This window comes from Ranitomeya imitator, chromosome 5 (genome assembly GCF_032444005.1).
Source record: "Ranitomeya imitator isolate aRanImi1 chromosome 5, aRanImi1.pri, whole genome shotgun sequence".
NCBI lineage: Eukaryota > Metazoa > Chordata > Amphibia > Anura > Dendrobatidae > Ranitomeya > Ranitomeya imitator.
Window position 1 is genome coordinate 458,853,502 of NC_091286.1, and position 23,565 is coordinate 458,877,066.

The 23,565-nt window shown below is 41.0% G+C and overlaps 1 protein-coding gene across 2 annotated transcripts in view; it reads left to right on the forward strand.

The window, feature by feature from the left end:
* Window positions 1–23,565, forward strand: part of PEX5L (peroxisomal biogenesis factor 5 like) — a 536,497-nt gene that overhangs the window by 419,173 nt on the left and 93,759 nt on the right. For both annotated transcript variants that reach the window (XM_069727261.1, XM_069727262.1), the window contains 4 exons: window positions 10,480–10,591; window positions 13,702–13,911; window positions 17,968–18,091; window positions 18,472–18,571. In XM_069727261.1, the coding sequence (XP_069583362.1) occupies window positions 10,480–10,591; window positions 13,702–13,911; window positions 17,968–18,091; window positions 18,472–18,571 (546 nt within the window). The remainder of the gene's footprint in view (window positions 1–10,479; window positions 10,592–13,701; window positions 13,912–17,967; window positions 18,092–18,471; window positions 18,572–23,565) is intronic.

Below are 23,565 nucleotides of genomic sequence, written 5' to 3' on the forward strand. Positions count from 1 at the left end.
GCATCGGCCATGGCTGGAGACCCCGATTGGGCACCCCCACCGACTGACGGCAGCGATCTGCAGCCGCCGTCAGTGTTCCCTACCCCTCCATCCTGTCCTAAGCGCCTTCCTCTCCCCTCCGACCCTCCCCTCCGCCCCCACTGTCCGATCGCACCCCCCCCATACTTACCTAGTCCCGGTGTCCTCGGTCTTCTCCCATGGGCGCCGCCATCTTGGAAAATGGCGGGCGCATGCGCAGTGTGCCCGCCGAATCTGCTGAATAGGGTTGCACTTAGGGTTGCACTTAGGGTTAGGGTTGCACTTAGGGCTAAGGCTGCACTTAGGGATAGGGTTGCACTTATGGCTAGGATTTCACTTAGGGCTAGGATTGCACTTAGGGTTAGGGTTGCACTTAGGGCTAGGGTTGCACTTAGGGCTAGGATTGCACTTAGGGTTAGGATTGCACTTAGGGTTAGGGTTGCACTTAGGGTTAGGGTTGCACTTAGAGATAGGGTTGCACTTAGGGTTAGGGTTGCACTTAGAGATAGGGTTGCACTTAGGGTTGCACTTAGGGTTAGGGTTGCACTTAGAGATAGGGTTGCACTTAGGGTTGCACTTAGGGTTAGGGTTGCACTTAGAGATAGGGTTGCACTTAGGGCTAGGGTTGCACTTAGGGCTAGGGTTGCACTTAGGGCTAGGGTTAGAATTAGGGTTAGGGTTAGAATTAGGGTTAGGGTTAGAATTAGGGCTATGGTTGGAATTAGGGTTAGAATTAGGCTATGTGCACACAGTGCGGATTTGGCTGCGGATCCGCAGCGGATTGGTCGCTGCGGATTAGTAGCAGTTTTCCATCACGTTTACAGTACCACGTAAACCTATGGAAAACCAAATCCGCTGTGCCTATGGTGCGGAAAGTACAGCGCAGAAACGCTGCCTTGTATTTTCCGCAGCATGTCAATTCTTTGTGCGGATTCCGCAGCATTTTACACCTGCTCCATAATAGGAATCCACAGGTGAAATCCACACAAAAAAACACTGGAAATCCGCGGTAAATCCGCAGGTAAAGTGCAGTGCGTTTTACCTGCAGATTTTTCAAAAACGGTGTGGAAAAATCCCCACACAAATCTGCAACGTGGACACAGAGCCTTAGGGTTAGGGTTGGAATTAGGGTTAAGACTAGGGTTAGGGGTGTGTTGGGGTTAGGGTTGTGGTTAGGGTTGGGAATAAATGGGGGGGGGGTTAGTGTTGGAGTTAGAATTGAGGGGTTTCCACTGTTTAGGCACATCAGGGGGTCTCCAAACGCGACATGGCGCCACCATTGATTTTAGCCAATCTTACGTTGAAAAAGTCAAATGGTGCTCTCTCCCTTCCGAGCCCCGACGTGTGCCCAAACAGTGGTTTACCCCCACATATGGGGTACTAGCGTACTCAGGAGAAACTGGACAACAACTTTTGGGGTCCAATTTCTCCTGTAACCCTTGGGAAAATAAAAAATTGTGGGCTAAAAAATTATTTTTGAGGAAAGAAAAATGATTTTTTATTTTCACGGCTCTGCGTTATAAACTTCTGTGAAGCACTTCGGGGTTCAAAGTGCTCACCACATATCTAGATAAGTTCCTTTGGTGGTCTAGTTTCCAAAATGGGGTCACTTGTGGGGGGTTTCTACTGTTTAGGCACATCAGGGGCTCTGTAAACGCAACGTGATGCCCGCAGAGCATTCCAACAAAGTCTGCATTTCAAAACGTCACTACTTCACTTCCGAGCCCCGACATGTGACCAAACAGTGGTTTACCCCCACATATGGGGTATCAGCGTACTCAGGAGAAACTGGACAACAACTTTTGGGGTCAAATTTCTCCTGTTACCCTTGGGAAAATAAAAAAATTGCAGGCTAAAAAATCATTTTTGAGAAAAGAAAAATTATTTTTTATTTTCATAGCTCTGCATTATAAACTTCTGTGAAGCACTTGGGGGTTCAAAGTGCTCACCACACATCTAGATAAGTTCCTTTGGGGGTCTAGTTTCCAAAATGGGGTCACTTGTGGGGGGTTTCTACTGTTTAGGCACATCAGGGGCTCTGAAAACGCAACGTGATGCCCGCAGAGCATTCCAACAAAGTCTGCATTTCAAAACGTCACTACTTCACTTCCGAGCCCCGACATGTGACCAAACAGTGGTTTACCCCCACATATGGGGTATCAGCGTACTCAGGAGAAACTGGACAATAACTTTTGGGGTCAAATTTCTCCTGTTACCCTTGGGAAAATAAAAAAATTGCGGGCTAAAAAATCATTTTTGAGAAAAGAACAATTATTTTTTATTTTCATGGCTCTGCATTATAAACTTCTGTGAAGCACTTGGGGGTTAAAAGTGCTCACCACACATCTAGATTAGTTCCTTTGGGGGTCTAGTTTCCAAAATGGGGTCACTTGTGGGGGAGCTCCAATGTTTAGGCACACAGGGGCTCTCCAAACGCAACATAGTGTCCGCTAATGATTGGAGCTAATTTTCCATTTAAAAAACCAAATGGTGTGCCTTCCCTTTCCGAGCCCTGCCGTGTGCCCAAACAGTGGTTTACCCCCACATATGGGGTATCAGCGTACTCAGGACAGATGCGACAACAACATTTGGGGTCCAATTTCTCCTGTTACCCTTGAGAAAATAGGAAAATCCGGGCTAAAAAATCATTTTTGAGGAAAGAAAAATTATTTTTTATTTTCATGGCTCTGCGTTATAAACTTCTGTGAAGCACCTGGGGGTTTAAAGTGCTCATTATGCATCTAAATAAGTTCCTTGGGGGGTCTAGTTTCCAAAATGGGGTCACTTGTGGGGGAGCTCCAATGTTTAGGCACACAGGATCTCTCCAAACACGACATGGTGTCCGCCAACGATGGAGATAATTTTTCATTCAAAAAGTCAAATGGCGCTCCTTCCCTTCCGAGCCTTACCATGTGCCCAAACAGAGGTTTACCCCCACATGTGAGGTATCGGTGTACTCATGAGAAATTGCCCAACAAATTTTAGGATCCATTTTATCCTGTTGCCCATGTGAAAATGAAAAAATAGAGGCTAAAAGAATTTTTTTGTGAAAAAAAAGTCCTTTTTCATTTTTACGGATCAATTTGTGAAGCACCTGGGGGTTTAAAGTGCTCACTATGCATCTAGATAAGTTCCTTGGGGCGTCTAGTTTCCAAAATAGGGTCACTTATGGGGGAGCTCCAATGTTTACGCACACTGGGGCTCTCCAAACGCGACATGGTGTCCGCTAAAGAGTGGAGCCAATTTTCCATTCAAAAAGTCAAATGGCGCTCCTTCCCTTCCGAGCCCTGCCGTGCGCCCAAACAGTGGTTTACCCCCACATATGAGGTATCAGTGTACTCAGGACAAATTGGACAACAACGTTTTTGGTTCAGTTTCTCCTTTTACCATTGGGAAAATAAAAAAATTGTTGCTAAAAGATCATTTTTGTGACTAAAAAGTTAAATGTTCATTTTCTCCATCCATGTTGCTTCTGCTGCTGTGAAGCACCTGAAGGGTTAATAAACTTCTTGAATGTGGTTTTGAGCACCTTGAGGGGTTCAGTTTTTAGAATGGTGTCACTTTTGGGTATTTTCAGTCATATAGACCCCTCAAACTGACTTCAAATGTGAGGTGGTCCCTAAAAAAAATAGTTTTGTAAATTTTGTTGTAAAAATGAGAAATCGCTGGTCAAATTTTAACCCTTATAACTTCCTAGCAAAAAAAACATTTCGTTTCCAAAATTGTGCTGATGTAAAGTAGACATGTGGGTAATGTTATTTATTAACTATTTTGTGTCAACTAACTCTATGGTTTAACAGAATAAAAATTAAAAATGTGAAAATTGCGAAATTTTCAATATTTTCGCCAAATTTCCATTTTTATCACAAATAAACGCAGAATTTATTGACCTAAATTTACTACTGACATGAAGCCCCATATGTCACGAAAAAACATCTCAGAACCGCTAGGATCCTTTGAAGCGTTCCTGAGTTACCTCATAAAGGGACACTGGTCAGATTTGCAAAAAATGGCCAGGTCATTAAGGTCAAAATAGACTGGGTCATGAAGGGGTTAATATGAACAATCAAAAAAATGTAATTCTCTACCTTTACTTTTTTCTTTTAATTCCTTGACTTTTGCTTCCTTCATATTTTGTCTGTTTGCCTTCATTCATTCATGCCATTTTGTTTTTAAAACAATTAACTTTTTTCTTTTTTATTGCACCATATTTCTTTTCCTTCGTTCTGTTCTTTACTTTCTCAGCTTCCTACATTCACTATCCTCTGCTACCAGTTTATTCTTGCACTTCTGTACTATTGATCCAGTTTAGATTTTATTGTCCAAGGAGTTGGAGTTTTTTTTTACTTTTGACAATGTTTCCTACATTTAGTGACCCTCAGCTATCTCCAGTGACATTCTTCTCTTGCTACAGTTTTCTTGTCTCTGCTGATTTCCTACTTAGATACACCCTGAATGTGTCACTTAGAAGATGATCACCACTCCTAAAAATAGCCTCCTGTAAGAACAAATTCGATTCATGCTCTCACTCCGTATGATGTGTCTCAGAAATCAACAATCATTAAGTAATTTAGAATTCTTAATGCAGAGAAAATCCCACAATGCAGAATTACCACGCTCTATGTTATGACTACTAATTTACAAAACTAAGAGTTTTCAAACTTTATTTCAATGTCACATTGTATGTTGAACCTTATATCTTGAGTTTAGTTTTATATATATATATATATATATATATATATATATATTTATTGTGACAAAGTCACTGCTAAAGTACTGGAAGGGAGATATGTGACGCTATGCATAATGGCGTCAGTAATATAAAGCCAGAGTAATTTCCTCCAGCACATTAAAGTGTTGTGAGGCTTAAGCTAAACTTGCATAAATGGGTTGGTTTTATGTGGACATCCATAGAGTGGGTGGGAGAGTGTCCACCTTATCTCCACCTGCAGAGCCAGCACCATAGTGTGCTGAAAGGACCTGTGTGATGTCACAGTCATGTAGTCAGTCACATGGGTGAGGAGTCACATGGTCTGGACTTAAATAACTGGACTTCATTGGCAGTCTGAGTGTTGAATGTCTGAAGAGGAACACTCCAGAGAATTGGTTTTGTGCTGTGATTTATGCCTGAACCGTGGGTTGTGCTAACCCTGAACCCCGCTACGCGCTACTACAAGGATTGTACCTAGAACTACCATTTCGTCTTACTTTGCTGTTTTGCCCCGAGGGCCATGTTTATTTTGTGCTTAACCCTTGTTTTATGCCATACTTAATAAACCAAGTGCATCCTTCCAACCACAATGCTCCTTTGTCTACCTCAGTGTGCAGCCGAGTGAGCCTATCTACCACAATATATATATATATATATACGGTATATATATACAGTATATATATATATATTAGTTATCATTTACATAACTCCCTAACGGCTTGTTTATATGTTGTGTTCTTGCAGGTTTCATTTGCCAGAGAAAAAAAAATTGCGTTTTACAGTAATAGCAAAGTGAATAACATTTCTGAAATCTCATGCACATGCTGCTCATTTTTCCTTGCTGATTTGACCTTTCAAAGGGTTTTTTCAAATCTTCAATGTGTCAATTCTTTTAGCGTTTTTGCAGCATTTTTACCCAATTCAAATGAATTGAATAATGCAAGCAAAAACGCATAACAAACGTACACAAAAATGCACATATTTTCCTAAGTGTTTTTCCTACCAACATTCTGTTTTTTGCAGCAGAAAAATCTTCTGCACGTCCCCTAATATGGATTAGACTGGAGATGTTTCTTACTGCAGCCAATGTTATCTTTGTTTTATGTTAAGATGTGCTTTGAAAAAATAAAAGCTGAATTCTGATAAAGTTACTAGTAGCAGCACATAATGTTTTTATCTGTAGTAGTTTTTTTTTTACATCAGCTCTTGTGTGTTGCCAGTGCAATGTCCCAACATAAATAATTTAATAGGATAAAATAATTTTTCTGTGTTCTAACAAAAAATTATTTAAAAAATTGCAACTGTCAAAATGGAAAAATCTTCTATTCCTTGGATGAGTTTTAGATAGCTCACATCTTCAAAGAATAACCTCATCCCCTTGTCTTGTCTATCTCACTTTCGTACTGATCCTTCGAAGCAGATCAGGTCCATTTGTGCCACATGGTCTATTTGGAAAGTTTGCATTACAGTTCTCTCAATCCTTACTGAAGGTAAAAGGAAACAAAGCGCGCTGCATATTCAAATTGGAGCGTCACCAAGGTTCTAGCTGTTTATTTGCTGAAAATGCTAAATAAACTAAAACAAACAGCAAATAGTGTTATAGACTAACCCCTTACCGGCATCGGACGTACTATACCGTCCGATGCCGGCTCCCCTGCTTTGATGCAGGGCTCCGCGGTGAGCCCGCACCAAAGCCGGGACATGTCAGCTGTTTTGAACAGCTGACATGTGCCCGTAATAGGCGCGGGCAGAATCGCGATCTGCCCGCACCTATTAACTAGTTAAATGCCGCTGTCAAACGCAGACAGCGGCATTTAACTACCGCTTCCGGCCGGGCGGCCGGAAATGACGTCATCGCCGACCCCCGTCACATGATTGGGGGTCGGCGATGCTTGTATATTGTAACCATAGAGGTCCTTGAGACCTCTATGGTTACTGATTGCCCGTCGCTGTGAGCGCCACCCTGTGGTCGGCTCTCACAGCACACGTGCAATTCTGCTACATAGCAGCGATCAGCAGATCGCTGCTATGTAGCAGAGCCGATCGGGTTGTGCCTGCTTCTAGCCTCTCATGGAGGCTATTGAAGCATGGCAAAAGTTAAAAAAAAAAGTTTAAAAAAATGTGAAAAAAATAAAAAAAACATAAAAGTTTAAATCACCCCCCTTTCGCCCCAATCAAAATAAATCAATAAAAAAAATATCAAATCTACGTATATTTGGTATCGCCGCGCTCAGAATCGCCCGATCTATCAAATAAAAAAAAGTATTAACCTGATCGCTAAACAGCGTAGCGGGAAAAAAACTCGAAACGCCAGAATTACGTTTTTTTGGTCGCCGCGACATTGCATTAAAATGCAATAACGGGCGATCAAAAGAACGTATCTGCACCGAAATGCTATCATTAAAAACGTCATCTCGGCACGCAAAAAATAAGCCCTCATCTGACCCTAGAGCACGAAAAATGGAGACGCTACGAGTATCGGAAAATGGCGCAATTTTTATTTTTTATTTTTTTTAGCAAAGTTTGGAATTTTTTTTCACCACTTAGATAAAAAATAACCTAGTCATGTTTGGTGTCTATGAACTCGTAATGACCTGGAGAATCATAATGGCAGGTCATTTTTAGCATTTAGTGAACCTAGCAAAAAAGCCAAACAAAAAACCAATGTGGGATTGCACTTTTTTTGCAATTTCACCGCACTTGGAATTTTTTTCCCGTTTTCTAGTACACGACATGCTAAAACCAATGATGTCGTTCAAAAGTACAACTCGTCCCGCAAAAAATAAGCCCTCACATAGCCAAATTGACGGAAAAATAAAAAAGTTATGGCTCTGGGAAGGAGGGGAGCGAAAAACGAACACGGAAAAACGAAAAATCCCCCGGTCATGAAGGGGTTAATATATAAAATCACACATTCTTTTTAGATATTCCTAATGTGTAACATCATGGAATCAAAGTCAGTGTAAAGTGGTGGCCTGGGATTTATTATAACCCATAAATGTGCATTTTCATTAAAAAAAAAAATGTTGCCGACTGGGAGTTGTTGAAAAGTTTCGCTCTTATCCCCAAACAAACCTCTCCTCCACCTCTTATGGTAAGTTAAAAAAAATCCATATAAACATTAATAAGATGATGTACAGATATAGTCATGGTTAAAAGAATGCCGGTAACATAGCACTGGGCCGTCACGGCACAGAAAATTACAAAAGCCATTGATCTATCTCGAATTAGGTGTCAAATAACAATGGTAACTTATATTAATCCAGTAAAGTATGATAACTTTCTGTGCCAAAATATCAAGATGGCGCGTTTTTTGTATAGTTAAGCTACTGTACGTCTGTAATTGCTGTGTGGCGCACACTGCAAAGAATTATCCATATAATATATACATGTGTGAGCGAATGGAACAATATTTTTAATCTATGCATTCAAAAATTTGGATCCCAGAACAAACCCCTTCAGATAGTACTTACTGAAACTAATACTGCATTTACGTACATCTCAGAGGGCGACTGATCTGACGGGAGCGGGTAGACACACTATTGGTTTTAATCTAATGCAGACACAAATTGACAGTATTGCCAAGATGCACCATTCCGAATTCATCTATTTTCTTAGATATCCCTTTTTGCCTCATCTACGTTGGATGTATGAGTATGAAAGGGAATTGATCATGCGACTCATGCTATGCAAACGATGGGCAGCATGAATTAGAGCCTGAATACACACCGATGTGTTTAAGAGAAAATATAGTTAGAAGATCCCGGCTTTTTACAGGGCTGCTTCAGGTGATTGACAGGTCTATCACTATGGGAAAGATCTGTCAGTCACTTAAAGTGGAGCAGGGAGAAGCTGTTTGAGGGAGGTACCGGACTAACCTAAAATCCCCCTATGGTCCACGTAGGATCTTCTAACCACATTTCTTACGAAACACCGGAGCTGCAATCATGGAGCAAGGCTCTGATTCATGCTGTAAACAAACAGGTGTCCAGCATCCTCACAAAAAAAATGTATTTTCTTAAAATCATTATTTATTGGTATTCTCAAAAACTAGAAGTAGTTAAAAATAAAGGGAAACACTTGGCCTATACAATTCAAGCATTAAAAGCTCTTCGTAGTGTGACTAAGATCTTTTAATGCCACAAACGTGCGTGTAGGTCAGCTGACGGCTCCCTGTCTCATCACTGTTTTCAACTGTATCCGCATCCAGGATGCTGAAACAGTTGAAAATACGATATGAGGGGGCTCATGGGCCCCATAGCCACCATGTGGTCTGCCACTATTTGCTATACGTCATTTGGATGGGCCTCCACGTTTGTCCAGAGCCCCGCCACTTGTCCGCGTACGCCAGGTGGTGATGCCGGCCCTGACGTTATGTCAGTCCAACTGTGCATGGGCAAAGCTATAAAAAATCATATCCCTCCCAACTGAGGTTCTTTGTTGTGAATTCTGTGGCAGAGCTCCCTCCTGTGGTCACAAGTGGTACTTCGGCTGATTCTCTCTGTGAGCTTCTGTTGGTGGAGGGAAGTGGTACTGCGGCTTCTGAGTTTCCTCCCTCAGGTGATCTGGTGAGGTCGTTAGGTGCTTCTCTACTTAACTCCACCTAATGCTTTGATCCTGGCTTCCTGTCAATGTTCCAGTGTTGGACTTGCTTTTCCCTGGATCATTCCTGTGGCCTGCTGCTCTGCATAGCTAAGTTCTTCTTTACTATTTGTTTGCTATTTTTTCTGTCCAGCTTGTCTAATTTGTTGCTGGAAGCTCTGGGACGCAAAGGGTGTACCTCCGTGCCGTTAGTTCGGTACGGAGGGTCTTTTTGCCCCCTTTGCGTGGTTTTCTTTAGGGTTTTGTGTAGACCGCAAAGTTACCTTTTCTATCCTCGATCTGTTAAGAAAGTCGGGCCTCACTTTGCTGAATCTATTTCATCTCTACGTTTGTCTTTTCATCTTAACTCCCAGTCATTATATGTGGGGGGCTGCCTTTTCCTTTGGGGTATTTCTCTGAGGCAAGGTAGGCTTATTTTCTTTCTTCAGGCTAGTTAGTTTCTCAGGCTGTGCCGAGTTGCATAGGCAGAGTTAGGCGCAATCCACGGCTGCCTCTAGTGTTGTTTGGAGAGGATTAGGGATTGCGGTCTGCAGAGTTCCCACATCTCAGAGCTCGTTCTATGATTTTGGGTTATTGTCAGATCACTGTATGTGCTCTGACCTCTATGTCCATTGTAGTACTGAATTGCCTTTCATAACAGTTCTTAAAATCAACTCATGGAAACCAAATATTTTTACAAAGTGTAAGCAAATTAGTTGCATACATTTCCATCACTGAATTTAGATCCATACATCTGAAAACATATTTTTGGGCAGGAAAAACATGGATTTCTACAACCTCCATTCAGATGACTACTACACTCACAAAAATGTCTGCAACAAATATGCTACTTGTGTATATGTGTATATACCCTTACAAGTCATCTATCAACTCTTAGATTTATTAAATTTCTTTTAATTAGTGAAATTTGTATGTTGCTGATTTCTCTGGTTACAAAATTGACAGTATTCATGCGCCACTATAGAAATCAACATAGGGCAGTGAGATTGTTAGATTAATAATTCTAATACTCTTACCACGCAAGCCTCCTAGGCATCCTGTTTCTCCAGCACAACTCAATTTTCATCATCTGGAGTTTTCTGGCGCTGATTAGTCTGACAGTTTTTTTATTTTTTTTTTTTTATTTTTTTTTTCTATTCAATTTCCAGCTGGTGAATGAACAACAAGAAAGCAGGCCCCTTCTCAGCCCATCTATTGATGACTTTCTCTGCGAAACCAAATCAGAAGCAAAGGCCAGGCCAGTGACTTCAAATACAGCAGGTAATTGTATAGTGTAATCAACTCTTGTCTCCGGGATAGAATCATTTCTTTTGGCAGCCTTTACTCCATCTGAAAAAAAAAAAAGAAAAAAAAAGCAGCTTGTATAAAATTGGAATCCTGATTGTTGAAATAAAGTGTTTGTGTTCCACTGAAAGCCGGCAATTGTGCGAGAGTTCCGAAGTTAGAAACTCTTCCATTCTCTACTGTACAAAGTAATCCACAGCTTGATAGTCCAGTCATTCCATTATCTTCCAAGCTGAGAAATGAAACAGAAGTCAGAGCTATATATATATATATATATATATATATATATATATATATATATATATATACTACAATATACTTCATATAGACTAAAAAGTTAAAGACATTTGAGTTAACAAATCAACCACTTGTCTGATCTGAAGGCCCATCTAGACCAAAGTCATCCAGCACCTGCCCTAAGGGTCAGGACCTTCAGAACGTTTAGTGAAGGTCATATAAAAAAATAACGTGAAAACTTCTTCAGAGCAGGCTTTACGAATAAAATGATTTAACTTTTATATATTTTAGCAAAACTGCACTTTAGAGATATTTTACAACACTTTATATCTGATTTGATTAATTCAAAATGTATGAAAGAACGCAGGCAAAATTTTACAAAAATCAGCATTTTTTTTTTTTGTATTTTCATCCAACAATCATTATTTTAATCAACTCAAATGTGATCGGGTGCATTTCATGCCAAATAGCCTTGTAATCACAGTTGTATTCCAGCCCAGCAAACCTTAGTCCCATTGGGGTTTGCTAAACAGAGCCGCTTTGTACCGACATGTTAAAATAAGCTGAGTTTTGCTAACACGGATAGAATTGTCCGCGTTTAGTTTACATGAATTAATGATAACTGTGCCATGTAATCACACTATTATTTTACGGGAATGTATTACGCTGTGACTCCCCAGTTGACCAAGACCAGCTGTTTTCAGAGTCTGGAAGAACGTGTTATGTTTAATTTAAGAATATCAGACACAATTGGATGCCAAGTTCTGCTGGGACTCCAGATGGATTTTTGCATTTTCTCTAGCAGATATTGGAGCTACTCACCTAAACCCATCCTGTCTGGCAAGCTCAGCTTTCCATATTAACTCATTTTTACTTCCAAAATGCTTTCTTCTAGTTGCCGACCATAGAAAATAACAACACACACACTAAAGCGTGGAAAAATAAAATAAAACCGATTGATTTACATGGTCCACAAATAAAAGGGAATAGGTTTTTGCTATGGATTCTAACAGCAGCAAAATGTAGAGACAAGGAGCCTGATTCCAGCAATGTATTCCTTAGTGGGCTGCTAGGTGCCGTTTTGATGGAATCCTTGTTTTGTCTGATGTACATATAGCAAAGCTAAGACTTCTGGGTTGTGTATAACCCTACTCACACCTCGACTGAATTTCCAGAAAGATGTCATTCATTGGTGGTTACACAGATTAGTCTGATTGATCTGCGCAAAATATGTAGTCCAGTAGAGATAATTTCATGCTGATTAAACACTGCTTGTATTGAAACTAGAGCACACAGCCTTTTAAGCAACACATCCCTGGAATCAGGCTCTCTGCCCCTACATCATGCTTCTCTCAGATTGAATACCAAAACCTACCGACAGATTTCCCTCTAAAGTGGATCCCTCACCAAATTTAGCAATAAAAACTGCATACAGTATTAAAAAGAACCACTAGACCTGATTAATCGGGTGTAATTTCTTGGAAAATCCATTTCAGAATAGCTCTGTTATCTTGAGCATTTTAATATTAGGTAGGGAGACTCAAAAAGAATAATATATCAATTCTTACTTGAATTTTCCAAATAAGTACACCAGTTTCATTAGGTCTGATAGATCTATTTAATGCAGTTAGTCCTGATAAATCTGTTGAAAGATCCACTTTTAGGCTTATACATAAAAAAAAATAACTGTATTGTGGAGTTTTTTGCTAAATTATTAAAGAAGCGTTTTCTAATAACCTGGACTAAAGCTGACCATACACATTAGATGTATACCTGCTATCGTGGTGACCAGCCACCATTCTAAAGTATGCACTGAATTTGCTCCAATGGCTAAAGTATTGCATATGTAGAATTTATATATAAAGTAGATGTAGAATTTACTCCACCGGTTGATGTTTGTGAGATAAAGATTAGGCAGATGGAATCCAACTTTATGGAGATACGTCGTACCGGGAATCTGGCAGCGACTTCACTTCTTCTTTCTTACTAAGAATACATTCACACTTGACCTTGTGTATAGTGGGGTAGGCTGAGCTAACTGTTCGGACCACTGTCTAATGTATATTGCCAGTCTTAAAATGGTAGGCTAGCCGACTATGAATTTGGCTTGAACCATTAAAGACTACTGAGAAGCTGCCTTAAAATTAGTAACATAGTAACATAGTAAGGCCGAAAAAAGACATTTGTCCATCCAGTTCAGCCTATATTCCATCATAATAAATCCCCAGATCTACGTCCTTCTACAGAACCTAATAATTGTATGTTACAATATTGTTCTGCTCCAGGAAGACATCCAGGCCTCTCTTGAACCCCTTGACTGAGTTCGCCATCACCACCTCCTCAGGCAAGCAATTCCAGATTCTCACTGCCCTAACAGTAAAGAATCCTCTTCTATGTTGGTGGAAAAACGTTCTCTCCTCCAGACGCAAAGAATGCCCCCTTGTGCCCGTCACCTTCCTTGGTGTAAACAGATCCTCAGCGAGATATTTGTATTGTCCCCTTATATACTTATACATGGTTATTAGATCGCCCCTCAGTCGTCTTTTTTCTAGACTAAATAATCCTAATTTCGCTAATCTATCTGGGTATTGTAGTTCTCCCATCCCCTTTATTAATTTTGTTGCCCTCCTTTGTACTCTCTCTAGTTCCATTATATCCTTCCTGAGCACCGTTGCCCAAAACTGGACACAGTACTCCATGTGCGGTCTAACTAGGGATTTGTACAGAGGCAGTATAATGCTCTCATCAATTATTAGCACAATATACTTCACAAATGAGAATATAGATTTTATGAGAATGTCTTTAATAGATAACATTTACTAAAATTATAAACTTGAATTCCTCCTTAGTTTTATCTCCAGGTTTGGATCTTCTTGATTTGAGTGAACCAATTCCACCACCTCAGAGTAAAGGGAAAAAGTCAGAAACAGTTCTAAAAGGTGAACCCTCTAAAGGACAGTCCATTAAAAAGAAGATTGATGACTCTGACCTCATTAAACCCGAGGCTGAAAGAAGCACAAAATCTATAAAAATTCCAGAAAAATCTTCTTTGGATTTAGGTAATGATTACAATATACATGTAGTCACCAACGATTGGAAGAGAATTATACATGGCGGAGTGACACTCTACATATGTCTCAGCATTTAACACTTGGCTTTTAGACAGTTTATGTCCTAATATAAATGTTACCGATGTTATTCACACTTGTAATATGGTATAAAATAAAATGGTATAAATATAAAAGGGGTCACCCAACATTTATTTAAAAAAACAGCTATCTCTGGTATTAAATGCGAAAATTAACACCCCTTTTGATTTCCCCCCAGATCAATTATTGGTTCTCTGACGGTCCTCTCTATCTTTGTATAAAAGTGGTCAGTATGGTCAGTGAGCCATACTACTGGCATTATGGCTCCCATCTGAGCCAGTAATTCAGCAAAATTGGGCTATCCATCAGAGCAAGTATGCTGGATTTGGGAGAAGCCACCAGTATTATTTATTTTCATTTTTTTTCAACCATTTTAAAGGTAATCTGTCAGCAGCTTTTTACCATGTAGTCTGGACAGCATTATATAGCAGCTGAGACACATGTCAGCGATGTGTCACCTATTAGCCTGTGTACTGTTCTTTTCATACAAGGTTTTATCACCAAGAAATTATCACTGCTTGGACCACAGTACACATGTGCCCTGGTCTGACCACGCCCCCTCATCTGATAAGCAGCTCACTGTCAATAGACAATGTATACAGAAATCTGTGGTGTGGGCGGGGAGCAGTTTTCTGATCTCTGCTACATACTACATCTAAAAACTCTAATTATGTCACAACTGCTGCACCGATTAAACTAAGTGATACATCGTTAGAATCAGGCTCTCTTTTCCTACGTTATTCTGCTCTCAGACAGATTCCCTTTAACTGTTCTTTAGCTTTTTTTCTTTAAATAAAAGTTGGAATATTCCTTTAATTTTAAAGTAAAGTCTGAATGCCTTTTACCTGGGTTGCCTGTAATGTAAAAGCTTTGACTGTTCATAGTGACAAATGTTGTGTAACTCCCTATACCAGAGCTTCTCTTATTGTGCTTTTGTCTCCTTACACACCCACAGCAAAATGCAAAATTCTGCTGGTACCTTATAGCCCACAAGGTGCCAGAACTCTCAATTGTCAAGTCAGGTCAATATAATAAATATTTGCCCATAGTGAAGTGTTGAACATTATATTTTTTCTCTACTTTACTGTTATATTGGAACACTAGTACATTCCACGATATCTATTATATTGTCAGAGATGTGAGCACAATCTTGACTGGTTCAAATGGTCAGACAGCGGCTGTGTAATAAAGCAAATTATTCCTAAAAGATCCACCTATAATATATTAAGTATCTTATTCATGTTGGCATCCGTTTTTCAAGCAATACAAATCTGCAGTTCATATTGTGCTTTACGTTTTATTGCAGTGCATTATCCATGTCATATATGTGACCAGAGCTGGCTATGCGTGCAGTGGAATACCGGGTGCAAGCGTTCAGGCTTGCGCTGCAAGTGTAGTGGGAATATGTGCAGGAGCACATAGGAACCTGCAGATATGGGGATAATCTGCAGATGAATTGTGTTCAGTACCTGCCCGGCGCCTGCACTTAGACCCCCGCTGCTGGGAGGAAATGACATTTATTCCTTTCAGCAGTGTTTTGGTTTCAGTTACGGGAGTGGCGCCAGCGCGGCTTCACTCACCGCTCAGTATATAGAAAGTCTGTAGCCATACCCCAACGCTGAATGACAGCAGCTCAACATTAGGGCCGGCTGTCCGTCTGGGCCAGGGGTGCGGTTACAGAACAGTGACTGAACCTGCATCCGGCACTAACCCCATAACTGCTGGGAGGAATATAATTAATTTCCCCCCAGCAGCAGAACACTAAGTGTGGGCATCGGGCAGGTCCAGAGCGCTATTAACTTGCAGATTAACCCCATATCTGCTGGTTAATAGCATTGACAGGTTCCCTTTACATATAAATTCACCTGATAAACACCATTTTTACCTGTTTATTGGGTGATTGGCAACCTATGTACCTATGTACACAATCCCAATACTCTTGCAGTCCACTCCTAGGCTGCCTTCACACACCTGTAAGTCACAGTCCATGATGCATGGTCTCTCCACTGATCTCTTGACCAAACTCCACATCTTTATGGTCGTAATATGAGGCCTGCAGACAGCCCATGCTTCACGGTCTGTACTCGGTCCGCGACATACAGATGTGGGAATCCGGCCTAACTCCACTCTGACTTTGCAATTAATCAATGTCACAATATACTGTGTGTTTCATTCTATAGAGTAGGACTGACGATGCTTACAATTATTGCAGCCAGCCATGCTATTTCATATAACTCTGAGATGCCTTAATCCAAACACATTTTGCGACTTTAACGTCATAACTCCATGTAATGGCTTTGGGAAATTCCTAAAGGAGTTGTCCATTACTTTTTATTATTATCAAAACGGGCCCATGATGGTCTTAAAATAAAAAAAAAATCATAAACTCTTAAACTCACATACTAGATCTCAGTACTAGTGTCCATGTTCCCTGTCGGTCTTTTGCCTTCGTCTTCAGGAAGTGAGCATCCCTGACTTCTACAGCCATTTAGCAACCACTGATTAGTTGCAGCAGTCACACGATATCTAAGCCAGAAGAACCAGTCTCATAGCTCTCTCTTCCAGCCAAAAGGGCACATGACCGCTGTAGCCAGTGGCTGCTGATTGGCTGCATGAGTCACATGACAATCTCTGTTGGAAGAGGAAGTGAAGAGACCAACAAGGAGAATGGGTAGCAACACTGAGGAATGCCAGACGTGCAATATAATGGCATATGTTTTTTCTTTTATTTTCAGTCTACCATGGGCCCATTTATTAACCTCCTAACACTCCATAATATGCTATATGTTATGGAGAGTGTTAAGGTGTTTGTATCTTGCTCAGCAGCTGAGCCTGCTCCAAATAGGACAGATGCTGGCTGTGTTTCATAGCTGCCATCTGCCTTTAACAGCTGTGAGCCAATTACTGTTGTAAACATCTTAAACCTCTTAAATGCCAATAATGGGCATTTAAGAGCTGTAATCTGGCCTAGACATTCGCTTGGGCACCGTTTTTTCACCCCACAACATCATCATTGATAGTCAATGAATTGCGATCACAGCCATAAAAGTACACTGTATCAAAATATAAAATGAATTAACACAATTAATTTTAACGCTGCAAAGAGGAGATGGGTTGAAACTACAAAATTGCATTTTTTTGGTCAACATACCACTGCAAAAAATGTATTAACAAACAAAACATCAGATCTACCCTTAAATTTACATATTGCGACACAAAAACTCTCCAAGCCATCACACAAAAGTTATGAGTCTTGGAAAATGGCATCACAAACCAAACTGTTTTTAAAAAAAAAAGTTCGGAATTTTTTACGTCACTAAAATACGGTAATACAAAAAGTCATGTTTGGTATTGCCGTAAACATACTTAACTGGAAATGAACCTCAAGAAACAATGGTGGAATTGCATTTTTTTCACCATTTTACTTCAACCTTTTTCCAATTTTCCCTTTCTATGTGGTAAAATGAATGGCGTCAGGGTCCGTTCCTCGCTAGCGCAGATCGGGCATCTGCGCTAGCGGGATTGCCAAACGCAATCCCTTTTTGGACATTGCGTTAGCGCAATCCATTAGCGTATCCGCTAAACGGATTGCACTAACGCAATGTGAACCTAGCCTTAAGCATTATTTAGTGCCAATGGTTTTACATACCATCAGAGGCACATAAGTGCCTCCTAGAAAGTCTAGATTCCAAAGAATGAGAGCAGAGGATTATTAGTGGAGCAGAGGATTACATACTAAAATTTTCCTTTTATGACAACTTTTATATATATACTATTGTCCACTCAATGTCGTAGTGTTTCGTAAATTTATAAATGATGGCAATAGTGGTGATGTATTTATTATGCGCTGATAGGCTTGTATACAATAACACATCATTATTTGTCCGATTTTGCTCTGAATCCTATATAAAATAAAAGAAACTGTTTTTATTTGTCTTTGTGTGAAGATCTCTTGCTTCCTTTTAGTTCACATCCAGACACAGTTGGAGAAATGGGGTGATGGGCGTTTTCGAGGAGATAAAAGCAGTGACAGTCATCGGGTCCAGGAAAGAAAATTATCATCCAAGGGATCTTCCAAAGAGCTCTTATGGTAATGATGGTGTCCTGGTGTCCTCTAATAGAAGAAAAAGCATATACTGAAGCTCTAAAATAATAGGGTGTACATACTAATGAAATCATTTATAGGCAATGTTTCTGTGACAGAGCGGCCTTCTGTGGCTATATTAAAAAAATCTTTTTTTTTGCTACAACGCAGTTAAAGAAAATAAATATCATGTTTCTCGTGGTTACTTGAAAGTATCCAGCATATAAGCCTTTCCTTTAGACTTTTCATTCTTTTTTTTTTACTTTCTCAAAGAACTGAATATGAAAACTGAACCAAAAACTCTTATCAGAAACTGCTTGTGTGATTCCAGCCTTACGTCCTTTCTATTAATTAACATTATAATGTGTCCATGGCTCTTTTTCCAGGTCTACAGATGGCAGATCACAAGCTGATCCCACCAGAGACAGGAGTAAGGTAGTGGAAACAGAACAAACATCTGACTTTGAAATAGCACCTGTTGTAAAAGTAAGTAGAGATGAGCGAATATTTCAATGTTCGATTCGGATTACGTTCGCCGAATTTGCAATATACGCCGATTAATTTGTTGAATATTCGCCGAACATTACTGAATTCCATTCACGTCAATGGGAGGCAAACACAAACGCGTGCACACCTTAGAACAGCCCCAAATGCTGCCAAGGCACATCAAATAAGGGACAGACACCAGAAATGTGGCCTCAATTCACCCACAGTACCAATTGCAGCATGCAACTGCAGCAATCAGCCAGGCAGGAGGTATCGGGGTCTGGGACAGCATTTAAAGCTTTCCAATGAACGTCACAGTAAGACGAAGTGGGTGAGGGATCAGTGTAGGGCCCTTTCCTGGGAGCCCTGACACCACATGCAACACCTTTACCTGCTTTCATGCTGAACAATACTCAGGTGGCACAAATATCAGTTTTCTAAACTACCATTGTCAGAAAACTGTAAGGATAGTAACACAGGTAGTTGAGTCCAAGGAAGTGGAGGCCTGACGGTCTTCATAGGCCTACTGCTACAGGCAACACGCATTTAGGAGACCCAACTGAGAGTCTACACATTTACAAAAATTAGTGGCTGACACCAACAAATTGACATCAATTTCAGCACAGTAGAAATAGTATAATAGGGACCGACAGGTCTTCCACTACACCCAATCCAGCAGATGGACACCCAACTAGGAGTGTTCACATTTTAAGAAATGAGGGCCTTACACCACAGAAGTGGCATCAATTACACCACAGTAGAAACAGTCTAATAGGGACTGACAGATCTTTCTCTACACCCAATCCAGCAGATGGACACCCTACAAGGAGTGCTCACTTTTAAAGAAATGAGAGCCTTACACCACATAAGTGACATCAATTTCACCACAGTAGAAATAGTCTAATAGGGACCAACAGGTCTTCCACTACACCCAATGCAGCAGATGGACACCCTGTCATGATAATATAAGTATGCCCTATTCTGAGTTTACTTACAGAAGGTTCCATGGCTTTCCAGACACACACTGTGGGCTCTCAGACCCCCCCCCCTTCAGCTGCATAGGAAACTCTTCTTCTCACTATACACTCTGTGCAACTTGATACCAATGTGCAGCAGCCCCCACTGAGTAGTTTATGCCTTTAAGCTGGCTAAAGGTAGCTGTAGTAACATGTGCTCTTTTGTTCATGTTAAAACTTAATAATAAGGCATAACTTGACCCCAATTAGGGACAGAGCTATAAAAGTTACATATTCCAAATGCCCACCGAGAGATCTATAACTCACTGAAAACACTAAGATCAAAACCAACAAAATGCAAGGAACAGAATTCTCCGTAAGCGGGTCATGTATCCACTTAGTGTTTATACTTCAATGAACCCCCAGGTCATGGTGAGCATAATGATAATTTTGTCTTTCTTCTACGAGGTTTATATGCCGAGATATGTGTAGAGATGGCTTTTCATATCTGAGGACACCACAGTGGGAGTGCCTGGGTTTTGGACACAAGTATAAGATAGTGAGACCTCATTTTGCAGTAGTTTTTGCCCAGGAAAAGAGCTAACAGCAGCTCTGCAAGCTGCTCAGATGCATTTTGATTTTGCCCCTCCCCACCACATGGTTTGCCATAATCTGAAATGATATGAGAGAACTGTAAGTGTTTTTTTCAACTTTAATCCCATTTTATTTTGTAATCATCTGTATATACATAATTGTCTCATTTTTTTAATATCTTTTGATACTTTTGTAAACACTGCCTACCTTTTGGAGTAAAATATATAAAATGACTATCTTTGTTTCTCCTTGCTCTATAACGTACTTTCACGTCCTCTGAAGTAAATTATGCTACTAATTGCATTGGCTCCTGACCCATTATTAATTAAGGAACAGGAGCTGGTGGCAGCAGACCATTCTGAGCTTGTTAGGTAAAGCTGGCAGCAACGGAACGGGGTTTATAAGTGTATTGCTCGGCTGCGGCTCGGAATAATTATATCACCCCCACTGCAGTGTGTGCCCCACAGTCAGTACCTAGTAGGCAGCCTTTCTGGTGGCTAATTTTCCTAGGTGCAGTTCCCAAGTGTGTCCACCCACAAATGTGTCCACACACTTTACACCTGCACACATCCATATACATACACATCCCTTGGTACTCGAGTCCTTTGAAACTCATCGAATTTGGTACTTGACGCTATTTGGCATGATAATATTGTCCCAGTACTCGTTTTTTACTTGGTACTCAACATGCGAGCTAGATATTGTCTCATGACTCACTACCTTTTCCAGCCTAGACAAAGGGTCATGCATTAGCCATGCAGTAGCTTTTGCCCTATGCACTTCTTCAGAGACAGGCAGAATAAAAGAAAAACACCTGAAGTGCAAGCTCCGATGTTCTTTTCGTGGGGTCCTTTCTTCCAAGCTACATTCCATGTAACTTTTCCATCTTCCCACTCTCCTCCCACATTCCATTAGGCTATCGATTCTTCTTTATACAGATACATTGAAGTTTTTATTTTACTAGATGGTGGCCCGATTCTAACGCATCGGGTAGTCTAGAATATGTATGTAAGTATATAGCAGCCACATAGTATATAGCACAGGCCACGTACCAAACAGTATATAGTACAGCCCACGCAGTATATAACACTGCCCACGCAGTATATAACACTGCCCACGTAACATATAGCACAGCCCATGAAGTATATAACACTGCCCATGCAGTATATAACTCTGCCCATGTAGTATATAGCACAGCCCACGCAGTAGATAACACAGGCCACGAAGTATGTAGCACTGCCCATGTAATATATAGCACAGCCCACGCAGTATATAACACAGGCCACATAGTATATAACACAGCCCATGCAGTATCTAACACTGGCCACGTAGTATATAGCAGCCACATAGTATATAACGCAGCCCACGTTGTATATAGCAGCCACGTAGTATATAGCACAGCCCACATAGTATATAGCACAGCCCATGCAGTATATTACACTGCCCACGCTGGCCACATAGTATATAGCAGCCACACAGTATATAACACAGCCCACGCAGTATCTAACACTAGCCACGTAGTATATAGCAGTCACGCAGTATATAACACAGCCCACGTAGTATATAGCAGTGTGGGCACCATATCCATGTTAAAAAAATTAAAATAAAAAATAGTTCTATACTCACCCTCCGTCGTCCAGCGAAGCTGTGTCGATGCGCGCGCGGCTGCCGCCAGCTTCCGTTCCCAGCGATGCATTGTGAAATTACCCAGATGACTTAGCGGTCTCGTGAGTACGGAGTGGGCGCAGGGCACTGACTGGACGGGAGTAGGGAGGGACTAATTCTTGGCCGGACTTTGCCCGTCGCTGATTAGTCGCGGCAGCCAGGACAAGCAGCTGGCGAGACCAATCAGCGACACGGGATTTCCGGGACAGACAGATAGACGGAAGTACCCCTTAGACAATTATATAGTAGATGCAAACCTTGTATTTATTCATTTTTATCTCTCAGGTAAAGTAATGATACATGACACAATCTTTTTACATATTGCCTTAAAAACCCACATTGTCTTTAGTTCAACAATAAAGTAAATTGTAAATTTATTTACTTTAATCTTACTGGGAAAATGTTGTTTGGTGCTTATCGCTTCTGGTACTTATCGTGCTTCCCGGAATCAATTAATGACAAGTTTCGAGGTCACTCTGTTCTCTGCACACTAGTATACATATAAATTAGACATAAGCTGCACATCAGCACAGACACCGTTCATCTACACATCCGCATGCACTCCAGACACTCTGCACACCAGTATATATCCACACCAGACACTCTGCACACCAGTATACATTCACACCAGACACTCTGCACACCAGTATACATCCACAACAGACACTCTGCACACCAGTATATATCCACACCAAACACTCTGCACACCAGTATACATTCACACCAGACACTCTGCACGCCAGTATACATCCACACCAGACACTCTTCACACCAGTAACACTCTGTACACCAGTATATATACACTCCTGACACACTTTGTACACCAGTATACAGACTCCAGACACTCTGCACTCCAGTAACACTCTGTATGTAGGGGGTGGGAAATATTTTTGTTGTTTCCTCTTCTCCACAACCCCTTTAAGAATGCAAATATTGCATATTATTAATATGTTCATACACGGTGGTACTGCTACTCATAAAGTGTATTACCATCGTGTACAAGAGCATTGCTATATCTTCCGTATATTGCTCTGTATATTTATGTAATGCCATTGTTTGCTATGCACATATAGTTTATATGGAAAGTTTGTCCCCGGGCCCAGTATAGTGATAGGGGTCCATAGTTGGCCATTAGTGGGGGGGCACTGTAGTATATAGTTAGAATGGGAGGGGCACAGTGGGAATAAGTTAGAGAGGGCTTCCTGCTTTAGTTCAGTCAGGGCCTGGCGCCCGTGCAGCTCACTTGGCTGCCTGGCCTGGAGTCACTGTGCCCCGCAACGTTTAAGGAAGGGGCCCAGCATAGCATACATAATACCGAAGGATCCCTCTAGGAGGAAAGGAGTATGGCTGCACTGCGGATGCAGCTAAAGGAATCTGTCCCCATAGAAAGAGAAAGAAGTTTGTTCAGCTGGGCAGCACAAGCAAGATGTGACAGATCTTTGCCTTGGCGGCAGTTCTTAGAACCAGGGCGAAATGGTGTAGGACTCCCCCATGTGAGGCAAGAATTCCAGATGGTACAGAATCTGCTGGACCAGAATGTACGGTCTGACCCGGGGCTGAGCATAGAGAAGGAATGGACAGAGAAAGGACAAAAAGGAATAAATCATCTGTGATACTTGAAGTGCCTGTGTTTGAACAAGCTGTGCTGAGTAAAGGAGTTAACACTCAAGTTAAGCCGGAGTGTGTCTTCTTTATTGCGGAACTGTCTGTGAGGAATACATCCCCGTATCGGGCAAGATCAGATGCACAGAGAGCCAGCTACAAGGTACTGCAACAAAA